This window comes from Rhinatrema bivittatum, chromosome 14, assembly GCF_901001135.1.
Source record: "Rhinatrema bivittatum chromosome 14, aRhiBiv1.1, whole genome shotgun sequence".
Lineage (NCBI taxonomy): Eukaryota > Metazoa > Chordata > Amphibia > Gymnophiona > Rhinatrematidae > Rhinatrema > Rhinatrema bivittatum.
This window is the reverse complement of record NC_042628.1, coordinates 74,166,546-74,179,096: the sequence shown is the minus strand read 5'-3', so window position 1 is coordinate 74,179,096 and position 12,551 is coordinate 74,166,546. Positions and strand designations below refer to the sequence as shown.

At 48.5% G+C, this 12,551-nt stretch overlaps 1 protein-coding gene across 1 annotated transcript in view; it reads left to right on the top strand.

Annotated features, from left to right (window-relative positions):
- The window catches only part of RBM42 (RNA binding motif protein 42), a 48,842-nt gene that overhangs the window by 29,973 nt on the left and 6,318 nt on the right, over positions 1–12,551 (top strand). The window contains exons 7-8 of the mRNA XM_029576852.1: positions 5,793–5,900; positions 7,335–7,455. Coding sequence (XP_029432712.1) covers positions 5,793–5,900; positions 7,335–7,455 — 229 coding nt within the window. The remainder of the gene's footprint in view (positions 1–5,792; positions 5,901–7,334; positions 7,456–12,551) is intronic.

Below are 12,551 nucleotides of genomic sequence, written 5' to 3'. Positions count from 1 at the left end.
CAGTTCAGGTTTGAAAAAAAAAAATCAAACACTTGGTGTTTTCTTACTGCCAGGCTTGATTCTCCGTCCCCGTCCCGTCCCCCCCTCGCTGTCTTTTTTTTTTTTTCCTCTCCCTAGCCTCTGCCAGTCCCCCGGAGTTTCTTAGCTTTTAGATGCTGCGTGTGTGGGAAAGCGCGATATTCTATGCTCCGCCTGTCTCCCCAGGGGCTTCAGACTCCTCCTCATTTTCCTTCGACTTTGTTCTGCTGCTTCACATGGCTTTTAAAGCCAGGAAGACAACTAAGAGGCATTCGGGAGGAAGCTCTCCCGGTCAGCTCAACAATTGGCCAAAGCGGGGGTCAAGGCCACTAAGAGACCTAGATCTCCATAGAGGGTTGGAGGCGCAAAGGTTAAGTGCCCCCTGCAGACCACGCAGTCCCGTCCGAGGGACTCCTCTGTTTCGAAGTTGGAGGAGCAAGCCACTGCAGGAGGCAGACCATGAGGGCAACCAGGACCATAATTCTCACAATCACGGTCCCCACGTAGTTGAAGGGGATGACCCTAAGGTGGTCCGCCTCTTCTGAAAGGACGAGCTAGACCCGCCTATTCCCATGGTTCTGGAGGAATTGGGCATGGACAAACCTCAGGAAGACTCTCGAATGGGGGCTATTGATCCAGTCATGATGGGTTTCCGTGGTCTGACCCAGTCCTTCCCTTTATATCTTTCAGTCACTGACCTGTTTCGGGAGTGGGACATTCCTGATTTAGGTTTGAAAGTCAGTAGAGCGATGGATAAGCCATAACCGCTACCAGAAGAAGTGCTGGACCTCCTAAGGGTTCCCAAGGTAGATGCGGCGGTGTCAGCAGTCACCAAAAAGACCACCATCCCGGTGACGGGTGCGACGGTCCTCAAGGATCTCCAAGATCGTAAACTCAATGTCCAGATCAAGAAGATATTTGAGGTGTCAGCGCTTGGAGTGTGGACTGCCATGTGCAGCAGTTTCTCCTTGAGGACGGGTCTTCGCTGGGTACAGCAATTGCAGAGTAGCACGTCTCTCTCAGAGGAGGAGGCTGGGCGGCTGGAGGTTGTGGTGGCTTACACTGTGGATGCCCTCTATGATCTGCTATGGACTTCAGCCAGGTCTATCGTTTCAGCCGTCTCTGCCCGCAGGCTTCTCTGGTTGAGGAACTGGTCTGCAAATATCCCCTCCAAGGGTCAGCTGGGCTCTCTGCCTGTCAAGGGCAAACTACTCTTTGGGAAGGACTTAGAAGACATGATTCAATCCTTGGGGGCGAACAAGGCCCATCAGCTACCGGAGGATAGACCCAAGACGAGAGGTTCCTTTCTTCTTCGCTCTCGTTTCCGTGGGAATCGGAGATTCCGGTCTTCCCAGACGTCGGGCTCCTCATCTAGGCAGAACTCTGGCAGCAACAGTCCTGGTCCCAGTCCTTTCAGGGATGGCACTTTGGTAGAACCGGGACCCCCAAACTGCGGAAGGAGTTAAGTCCTCCCAATGAGGCGAGGCCGGTCCATTCCTCTGTTCTGGTAATAGGAAGCAGGTTGGCTCTGTTTTACGAGGAGTGGACCAAATTAACTTCGGACCAGTGGGTCCTCAATGTAAAAAGATACAGCTATACCTTAGATTTTGCTCGGTGCCTTCAAGACCGCTTTCTCGTTTCCTCATGCTCGTACAAAGAGAAGCATCTGGTGTGCGGGACAATTACAGCGCCTACTCGAGCTCGGAGCCATTGTACCAGTTCCTCCTGCAGAAGGGCTGCCTTTCCATTTATTTCGTGGTGCCCAAGAAAGAGGGCAGGTTCTGGCCCATCCTCTGTTTAAAGAGGGCCAAGTTCTGAAGTCTTTGGGCTCTGTCGCTCAGAAAGAAACCATAGATAGAATTAAGTCTGTTTGGACTCCTATGAACTGCATTATTTGGGCTGGATGTAGGTTCAACTTTTGTAATTGATTACAAATCCCAGATCCTCTAGAAAGTGAATGGTTAACATTGTGTGAATGTAAGGCCTATTTTGATGGGGCTGGTATTACTCAGTCATCCAAGTAAGGAAAAATTTAAACTCCCATCTGGCGGAAGTGTGCTACCACCACAGCTAGATATTTTGTGAATACTCTGGGCTGATGAGGCCAAAAAAGAGGACTTTGTACTGATGAAGTTTGTCCCCCACTCTGAAGCAGAGGTAATGCCAAGTAGACAGGTACATAGGGATATGTGCAAAAGCATCCTCGAGGTCTAGGGAGCACATCCAGTTCCGTGGTTGGATAAATAGTAGGATGGTGTCCAGGGAAGACATCTTGAATTTTTCTTGGCAGAGATGTTTGTTGAGGATGGTCCAGAGAACCCCTGACTTTTTGGGGATGAGGAAGTATTTGGAATAATAGCCCTGATTGAAGTTAGAGTGGACTAGTTCTAGTATTGCATTCTGCTTGAAGACGGACTGTACCTCTCGTTGTACAGATCTCGTGGGATTGATTTATTAGAGGGGAGGAGAGGCGGAGCATTTTGAGGTTTGCTCTTGAAGTTGAGATGGTAACTGTGTTATATCAATAGTACCTACTGGTCCAATGTCATTTGCGCCCACGATGTTGCATACAATTGGATTCTTTCTCCAATAGTCTGTTATGGTGGTGGTGTTCTTAATTTTGCTGCAGCTTTGAAGCCGCTTGTGCCAGTTGCTTCTGCTGGCATCTATCCGTCTGTCTTCCCTTTGTTGGATAGACTGTTGTTGAGATCATGGTGACTGGTAGGGAGGTTGATGATAAACCTGATACGGTCAATAGGGCCTCTGTTGGTAGAAGGGAATCTTAAATTGTGGATAAAGTGTCACAAACTAGAGGATTGGTCTCCACCCATTGAAAGTGACTGCACAGCGAGTTTGTGGTCCTTTATCTGGGTGACAGTTTCCTTAAGTTTGTCACTGAAGAAGTTTTTGCCTGTACATGGAAGATCAGCAGCCAATCTGTCATGGACATCCTCATGTATGCCACTTGTGTGGAGTCGCGCCATTCATCATGCTACAATGGAACTTGATGTCCCTGCCGTCATGTCGAAGCCTTCATAAATGGCCCTCAAGAGGTGACGCAGACCTTCATCCATATCCAAAAGGGGTTGTGGCACGCTTGCTTGTCCTTCCTCGGATTGAACAAAAGGCTTTAGTTGCTGTAAGCTCTCATATAGATATTGCTCTAAATAAAATTGATGCTGATGGATCCGGGTTGACAGCATTGAGCTCTGAAAAACCTTTTTCCCAAAATCATCCAGCAGTTTGTGGTCCCTTCCAGGTGGTGAATTCAAGTGGAGTCTGGTCTTTTTTGCCCTGCATATGGCTGACTCCACCACAAACTGAGTTATGTGGAAGCTGCATTGCTTCATAAGCGGGAAATGTTTGGAGGTGAAATTTCAAGTCCAGTTTTTGTGGTGTGGTTGTACCTGAAGAAGGGGTCTTCCAGAATTTCATAAGAGATTTCTGTAAGGCTGGGTGAGACGGGAAAGCAGTGGGTTCGCTTGGTAGCTCTAGGATGCGCAGGAAGCTCATTACTTCTGTGCGGGGATCTGGTTCCTTCCGAATCTTGACCTTCATGTCATACATCATGTCCGTTGAAGGTGAGAAATGTCTGGTGCTTCCTCTAGAGGGTCAGAAGGCATGCTTGTAGAGCTACCTTGGAACTCTGCTGGGGAAGGTAACCTAGGACTCTCTGATCTCCGTGATAATGGCGGAGAAGGTCCCCAAGAAGAAGGTGGAGATGAAGGAGGAAGTTCTTCACTGTGACGCTCAGAAAGGTCAGCCATTGGTGATTGGGGTATACCCCTCTCTGAGTGTGTGGTCTCCAGTGGATGAATGGGATACACTGGAAGAAAAGATGTAGGTATGGCTTGTGGAAATAGAGATATGAAAACATTTTGTACAGTGTCTTTGATCTGCTCTACCACTTGTTGAGAATAGCTGCCAGGAGCATGGTAAACACGCTCCTGGCAGCTAATTGTTTTTCCTGTTTAAACTATTGTCTTTGGTTCAGTCCCCCTATTCGATGTAAACCGATCTGATATGGTCTTTTAACCATGAAGGTCGGTATAGAAAAGTGTTAAATAAATAAACAGGAACTCCCTTCTGTATGCATCATCTTTTGTCTAGCATAGAAACTGGAGTAAGAGACAGGAGAGAGCAAATAGGTTGAAGAGTAGGGAGTCTGAGGCCCTCCTGCCACAAACTGGAAGGAAGTAAGGGAACCTGGATCCCTGGCGGAATCTGAAGTGGTGCCCTGCTAGGATGATACCCGGCCTTTGGATTCTTAGTAGTGGAATAGCAGCTGCTAGTATATCCAGTGGACAGGAAGTTCCCAAGGGTGAGGCAGACTCTTGCCACTCTTCCTGTAGAGTCTCTGGAGATGTGGGAGTGAAAAGTTAATCAACCGATGAGCCTGAGGTTGGAGGGGAATGGGCTGGGGACTGAGCTGCCTCTGCTGGTGTTGAGAGAAACAGAGTCCCCTGTCTCTTCCTTTTGAGAGAGAGGCTATCAGAAGGACATTTGGTTGTGTGCTGCAGTGCGTTTGGAGCCTTGTGTAGTTTGGATGCCCAGTGTTCCAACTATAATGCTTGGTTCATCTTCCTGCCTGTTCCGACGCATGGTGCACCATCTTTGGTGTTGTGCGGTCAGGATCCGGACCCAGGCATACATAGCAGTAGTTGTGGCCATCCGAGACAGATTCCACATCTGTGCAAAGCGCAGATAAAAAACAAATACTGAGGAGACTTCTGGAAGACTCATTTGTGCGGGAACTACCGCATATGCGCAGTAGGGCAAAAGCCTTAAGCTTTGAGAGACAGTTCTGCTTAGTGCCGCCCTGAAGATGTCACCCATGCAGCATACCTAATTCAGCCTGCTTATTGACAGAAAAAGATGATTCTGGTAGAATAAAGTCTTCTCACTCCCAAATAATACCTATACAAGTGTCTTCATGGCATTGGAGTCAGATGATACTCCAGACAAAGCATCTGAAGTGGGAACAGAATTGAAGAGTGACACCTGTTGTACACAAAAACCTGAAGGCATGTCACACGATTCATAATGGAAAAGTCCTTCTCCTGGGGAACTCTGTAATTAAAGGCATTAAGTTAGGGACACATGGAGGGAAACAAAGAGCAAATGCCCGTAAGGATCATTGGCTAACAAGAATACAAACCATATTCTTAGTATTATGAGTGCAGAAAGAAAAGATTCAGAAGTTGATGTCCTAGATCACTTGGGGGTCCAATGACCTGCAGAAAACAGAATCTGTTACTTGTAAACCGACATGATGTGTCCTACGAATGCCGGTATAAAAAAAAAAGTGTTAAATAAATAAATAAATATAGGGGAGCTTAAAAAAAAAAAAAAAAAAGTAAATAAAAATATGGCTGACAACTGGAATTTATCCATACACTGTGGACAGGAATGATGGCCTTTTCCTGCCTCCATCTGCTATGTTCCTATCTTCCTGTGCCATAGTTCCAGCTTTGTCACCGATTTTGTGTGTGTGTGAGAGTGAGTGAGACCCTGGACAAATCACTTTTATTTCTCTGTGCTCTCTATATTCAGCTGTGGTTAGTTAATGATAATAACAGTACACTGTCTGTATAAGAAGCTTGTGCACATGTGCACTGGAAGTATGCTTTTTGGCTTTCTACCCCAGAAATAGCTTCACATAATTAAACTGTAACGTGTGTTGGATGAAAAGCTTTGTAGATTAGAGGCGTTCTCTGATTCTTGCTTGGCGTCGCTCTCCTGCCCGCTGGTTAACTTTCCTGTTTCTTTGCAAGGATGAGGTGCCAGAGCTGCTGTTAGCAGTCGAAGAGAAGGAGGTGCCTGGTATGGAGGATATGATGATCGGGCCAAGCATGCCTGAGGTCGAGCCTGTGCAGCCTGAGGTAAGGAAGGGATATAGAGGGTGGGTACTCAAGTTATCTGATGAGACAACCATGTGCAGAGTAGGAAAGAGGATTACATGTATCGTAAGTCTCTTGAGGCCAAATATCGTGTGCCCTGCTCTGCATACGTAAGATGCACTCTCTAGACGCAGGGAGGTCAGACAGAAACATGCAAATATCCAGCAGATTTCAACAAGTTACGCAGCTTCTGTGTGAAAAAATCATTTTTTACCCCTTTCTTTCTTTTAATACTGTCATATATTTTTAAAAAGGTGAAGTCCAACTTACTTCGGCTCTTAAGCATATTTATGGGAAAACACAAGGGGAAACAATTCTCACCTTGATTTTTTGATAGCGTTCAGTGCTTCTCCCTAGTGTCGAAGGCACAGAGTCTGACACCGGTTTTATACCCAGAAAAACCACAAAACCAGGAGCGGTCAATCATGGGTTAAACCATGTATGCGGATAAAGCTATACTGACTGGTGATTCAACTGTATAATTCACAGTATACTTTATGGATTTAAAGAGTGCCATTCTATTTTCTCATTTAGACCATAAGGCTCTACGGTGTCTAATTTGTATATCCAGAAATGTTCCCTTAAATTCAACTTGGGAGGAGTAGCCTAGTGGTTAGAGCACTAGGCTACGAACCAGGAGACCAGGGTTCGAGTCCTGCTGTCGCTCCTTGTGACCTTGGGCAAGTCACTTTACCCTCTATTCCCTCAGGTACAAACTTATGGGCCGATTCAGTAAAGTCCGCTCTCCCGGCGCACGCACAGGCAGTAGAAACGGGCCAAAAGGAGGCGCTAGGGACACGCTGACAAAACCGGACGCCAGCAAAATTGAGCGTCCGGTTTTCAACCCAACAGCCGCTGGCCGACTTCAAATTTTTTTTTTCCCGGCGCCGGCAGAAATTAACGCCTACCTTTGGGCAGGTGCTAATTTCTGAAAGTAAAATGTGCGGCTTGGCTGCACATTGAGGGCGCTATTAGGGTCAGCGGGTTGGACGCGTGTTTTCCGCCCTTTACTGAATAAGGGGTAAGGGAAAACGGGCGTCCAGTCAAGGGTACTGTATCGGCCTGTTAGACTGTAAGCCTTCTGGGGATAGGGAAATACCTACAGTACCTGAATGTAATCCACTTTGAAGCGCTGAAAAAAGTGCGAAAAGCGGAATATAAATCTAAATAAATAATAAATAAATATAAGTCTGATTAGGGGTGTGCATGGGAAAAATTCTTTTTTTCAATATGCGTTTTTAAATGTTTTGTTTCATTTTGCTTTACACGGAAAATGCATTTTTGAATACGCACATAAAATTGATTTTATGTGCATTAATGCTATTGCACATGCACATAAAGTAATGGAAGAAAGCGAATGCACATCCCTCACACACTCCTAAATCCCCGACCCCCTGCTCTCCTTTGTTCCTGCAGCAGGTAGTAGAGCCAGTGCCTGAGGACAAGAAGAAGACAAAGCAGGAGAAGACAAAGCGCTGCATTCGGACAGCAGCTGGCACCAACTGGGAAGATCCAAGCCTGCTGGAGTGGGATACAGGTGAGCCAGTTGGGCATGTCTGCAGTCAATCAGATAGCTCTTTTCTCTGGTCCCAGGACATCAGCCAGACAGCGCCCTGCACTGGTTTTGCAAGACATTGAGACTACATCAGCATGATGCTCCAAATAGGGAACTGAAACACCGGTTTGATGCATGCATTTTTTCATTTAATAAATTAGTTCAGTGTTGCTACATTGGCGTGAACTGCCTGTGAATTTCTGTAGTCTTTGCTGCCCTTCATACGTGAGTTCCACACGTCTGCATTTCCTGTACATACCCAGATCAGTCCAGACCAGTGGGTTATGCACTCCCACCAGCAGATGGAGTCAGAGCAAAGCTTCGAGGCACTGGTATCCCAAGAGTGCCACCTGCAGCTCATCAGTATTTCTCTGACTCCAGCAGATGGTGATCTTGTGTACCTGCAGCTCTGTGTGAGACGGATTTTTCTTGCTCCCTGAGGTGCTAGGTTCAGTGTCTGGGCCAACCCTCAGGTAGAGCCGGGCGAACGGGGAGTTGGTTACCCCTGGTGGTGCTAGCCCGTGTGGTTCCGGGTCCCCTGATAGCCAGGGACTGGCTTCCTCAGCAACCCGAAGGTTCCCCCTCAGTGTTTGTGGCACAGGGAAGTAGCCCCTTTGGGGAATTTTTTTTCTATTATTCTTATCTTAGGCTTTATTTTTTTCTGTTACTAAAAGTTTTTGTGTTGAAACCCCCCCCCAAAAAAAAAAACCCAGCTCCAGGTTCCCTGTTCACTGGCTTAGCTTCCAGGCTAAATCAGTCTGCCCGGTGGTGCAGAGCCAGGCAGACCCCTGAAGAGGAGGGGAGAGTTTCAACCCTGGTAAGAACCTCCAAGGACGTTTTTAGGCTCTCTGCCTCATTTTTACCGCTGGCTCCAGAGCTATTTTTACCACGGTGGCCATTTTGTTTTTTCTTTTTCGACCTCCCATGTGGCTCCCCAGCGTCCCTGGGGCCGATTTTCACGGCGTTTTTGGTGGGAGTCACCAGGACTGGGTGGCAGCACCTGTTTTCTTCCGGGGGAGTTATATGCCCCTTTTTTGCAGGAGGAACATAGCAGAAACTCCTCTGGTGGAACCCTGTAAGGCTTGCAGGGTATGGTCAGCTTATTTAGACCCCCTGTTACTGTGCATGGACTGTGCACTGGGTGGGGAAGGGGCCTCAGACAAGAGAACCAAACCTAAAAAGTCTGCACACAGGTCAGGCTCAGTGGCTGGGTCTAACGGAAGGAGCCCAACCCTCACTGCACACCCTGTTTAAAAGGTCTCCCAGGATGACCCTCTCCCGCTGTCCCCCACTGCGTGGACTCCGAGACCGGAAGAATCGAGAGACACGGACACTGATTCTAGCAGTGACGAGACAGGACTGGGGAGACTTTCACCGAAATTTGTGCTGCTCATGCATGAAGCATTTCTGGCTTGGAAGCTCACACAGCGCAGGGAGTTCCCAAGCATCCCCATCTGCGAACTGACGGTCTTCCATCCTGGGCAACTTTGGCTTGGGAAGGATCTTGCAGGTGCAGTCGACCAGCAGAGGAACGACTCCACTCCATCCCTGAGGGTCACCGCTGAAGATCAGAGTGAGGTCCCTCCAGACGTAGATACAGGCGACGACGATCGGGATCCGGTAGAATCTAGTGCAGAGGGGGACAACCCCTGTGTAGTCCGGCTGTTTAAGAGGGAGGAATTATGCCCCCTTATTCCCCAGGTGCTTGAGGAATTGGGGGTGAGACCCTCGCTGGAAGATTCCAACAGTGAGGGAGTGAACCCAGTCCTGGACGGTCTCCGGGGTCCACCTAGTGCTTTTTCCATCCCGAAGAAGATTCAAAAGCTCATCAGCCAGGAGTGGGAATCCCTGAAGACGGGGCTTAAGATCGGCCGGGCGATGCAAAAACGCTACCTGCTAATGGAGGAACATTTAGAACACCTCAGGGTACCTAAGGTGGATGCGGCTGTATCAGCGGTGACCAAGAAGACTACCATTCCAGTGGTGGGAGCGGCTGCTCTCAGAGATGTGCAGGACCACAAGCTAGAACTGCATCTGAAGTGGGTGTAAGAGGTCTCCTCCTTAGGACTTCGGGCAGCGGTTTGTGCCAGCATGATGCAAAGAGCGTGTTTGTTGGATTCAAAAGCCGCAGGACCCATCGTCTTCTGGGACTTTGTTAGCTTCTCAGGCGGCTTGTCTGGAGGCAGCAGTAGCATATATGGTGGATGTGTTATATGACTTGGTGCGTTCAGGTGGCAGCTCAGCAACTCCTATGGCTCCGCAATTGGACAGCAGATGCTTCCTCCAAGTCACAACTGTGCAGTCTACTTTTTCAAGGGAGTTGCTGTTTGGAGAGGATTTGGATCAGCTGATGAAATCTCTGGGGGATTCCTAGGGCAATAAACTGCCGGAAGATAGAAAGCCCTACAGGAAATCATTCGGTCCTCGATCCTGTTTTCGGGATTTCCGAAAAAGCAGGTCAGGGAGGAGTGTTCCACCCTCTAGTTCCAGACAGACCTCTTCCCGTACACAGTCCTTTCACAGCTCCAGTCATCCTGACAGGTGGTTTCGGTCAGGGAACCGGAACTGGGAAGCCTGCCCAATGAAATCAGGCCCTCCCACTTCTCGGACGAGATGATCAGGAGCAGGTTGTCCCAATTTTACGAAGAGTGGGCCAGGATCACCTCCGATCGTTTGGTGTTGGAGGTGGTAAAAGAAGGTTACGCTTTAGAATTTTCTCGGCCTCTCATGCTGGTCTTTGTGGAATCGCGATGTGTTTCCTGCAACAAGCAAGCCGTGGTAGAAGACACTACAAAGATTGCTGGCTCTGATTGCCGTGCCATCTGAGGAACGGGAGAGGGGACGGTGCTTCATTTTTTTTTTTGTGGTTCCCAAAAAGGAGGGCACTTTTCGACCCATCCTAGACCTACAGATGGTGAATTGCTGCTTGAAGGTGACCTGTTTTCAAATGGAAACACTTCGAACAGTCATTACAGCAGTTTGAAAGGGAGAATTCCTTGCCTCCTGGGATCTCACCGAGGCTTATCTACACATCCCGATTCGCAGCGCTCACCAGAGATTCCTATGATTCAAGATCTTGGGTCAGCATTTTCAGTTCTGGGCGCTTCCGTTTGGACTGGCGATGGCCCCGCGCACCTTTACCAAGGTGATGGTTGTGGTGGAGGTGACCCTCCGGAAGGAAGGATAATGGTCCATCCTTACCTCGACAATCGGCTGATTCGAACCAAGTCGGAAGAGGAAGGCGAGCGGATGGTTCTTCGTGTGATCCATTGTCTCCAGTCCCTAGCTTGGGTAATCAAAGAAGCAAAAACATCTGACACACCAGTCATCTGACTCCGTCACAGTGTCTGGAGTATTTGGGAGCTCGTTTCGACACCCTCCAGGGCAGGATGTTTCTCACGAAAGACAGAATATACAAATTGCAGCAACAAGTGCATCTCTTATTACAGCTTCCAATTCCCAGAGTGTGGGATTACCTATAAGTTCTGGGGTTCATGGCTTCGACGTTGGAATTGGTGTTTTGGGCCTTCACTCACCTGAGACCATTGCAGAGAGATCTACTGTCGTGGTGGAACCCAGTGTCAGAGCAATACCAGTTGTCCCTGCCTTTGTCCAGCCTGCAATGGTGGCTGTCAGAAGACAACTTACTTATTTATTTATTTAAAAACTTTTCTATACCGTCGCTAAGTTATATACCATCGCAATGGTTTACAAATAGGCACATAGACTAAGGTTAGTAAATCTAGGATATCGTACATTCTAACAGGTGCCAATAAAATTCGGTTACAATTTCATAAATAAAATCATTATTTGAGTAATGTTGGTCAAGTCCAGGTATATTATTGAGTCTGCATTACTCTGTACTTTCAATCTCTGCCCTCCACACTCTTTAGTGAAGGCTTTTTTAAAGAGCCATGTTTTTAAATTTTTCTTACAGAAGGGGATGTCCCTCGAAGTCCCAGATTGGGTGACAGTGACAACGGATGTGAGCCTTCAAGGCTGTGGAGCAGTGTGTCTCGGTCATGCGGCGCAGGGAACCTGGTCCTTACCCGAACGGTCGTGGTCTGTCAATCGCCTAGAGACAAGGGCAGTCCACAAAGCATTGTTGGCATTCCAGTACCTGGTGTAGGGGAGTATGGTTTGAGTCTTCTCGGACAACACCACCACGGTGGCATATCTCAGTCACCAGGGAGGAACCAGGAGTCCGGCCGAGGCACAGGAAGTACACCTCCTCTTTGCTTGGGCCGAGCTTCATCTGGAAGGCATCGCAGCCTCTCACGTGGCAGGTGTTGACAAAGTGCAGGCGGACTTCCTCAGTCATCAACAGCTGGATCCCGGGGAGTGGGAAATATCCCGGGAGGGTTGGCATCACATTTGTACCTGATGGTGTCCCCAACTGGACGTCATGACAAGCCGTATCAACGCCAAGGCGGACTGGTTCTTCAACTGAAAGAAGGAAATTGGGGCGGTAGGAGTAGACGCCCTTGTCTGCAAGTGGCCAACCGGAATCCTCCTGTATGCTTTTCCTCCATGGCCCCTGATCGGGTGCATTCTCCGGCGCATAGAGGACCATCCTGGTTCGGTAATTCTGGTGGCATCGGAATGGCCGTGGTGACTGGTGTTTGCTGCCTTGGTATGGTTAACGACAGACGCTACTACACCTAGCTCATCTGCCAAACCTCCTGCGACAAGGGCCCATTTTTTCGGATCGGGAGGATCACGTCTCTCTCGCAGCCTGGTGTTTGAGAGGTGGCGGTTATGGATGAAAGGTTATTCGGATCAGGTGATTTCCACCATGCTTCAGTCCAGGTGGCCCTTGACGTCTATAGCATACGCTCGAGTGTGGAAGGTGTTTGAAGTGTGGTGTGACTAGCAGGGTATAGTGCTGTCGTTGGTGACCTCTCCTCAGGTCTTCGGGTTTTTGCAGCAGGGATTATCTAAAGGTTTGGCTTATAGTTCCCTGCATGTTCAGGTTTCGGCCCTGGGATGTCTCCTAGGGCGAGTAGTTGGCAGGCCTCTAGCCAGCCACTCAGACATTGCCCATTTCCTGAAAGGGGTGAAGCACCTTTGTCCTCCTC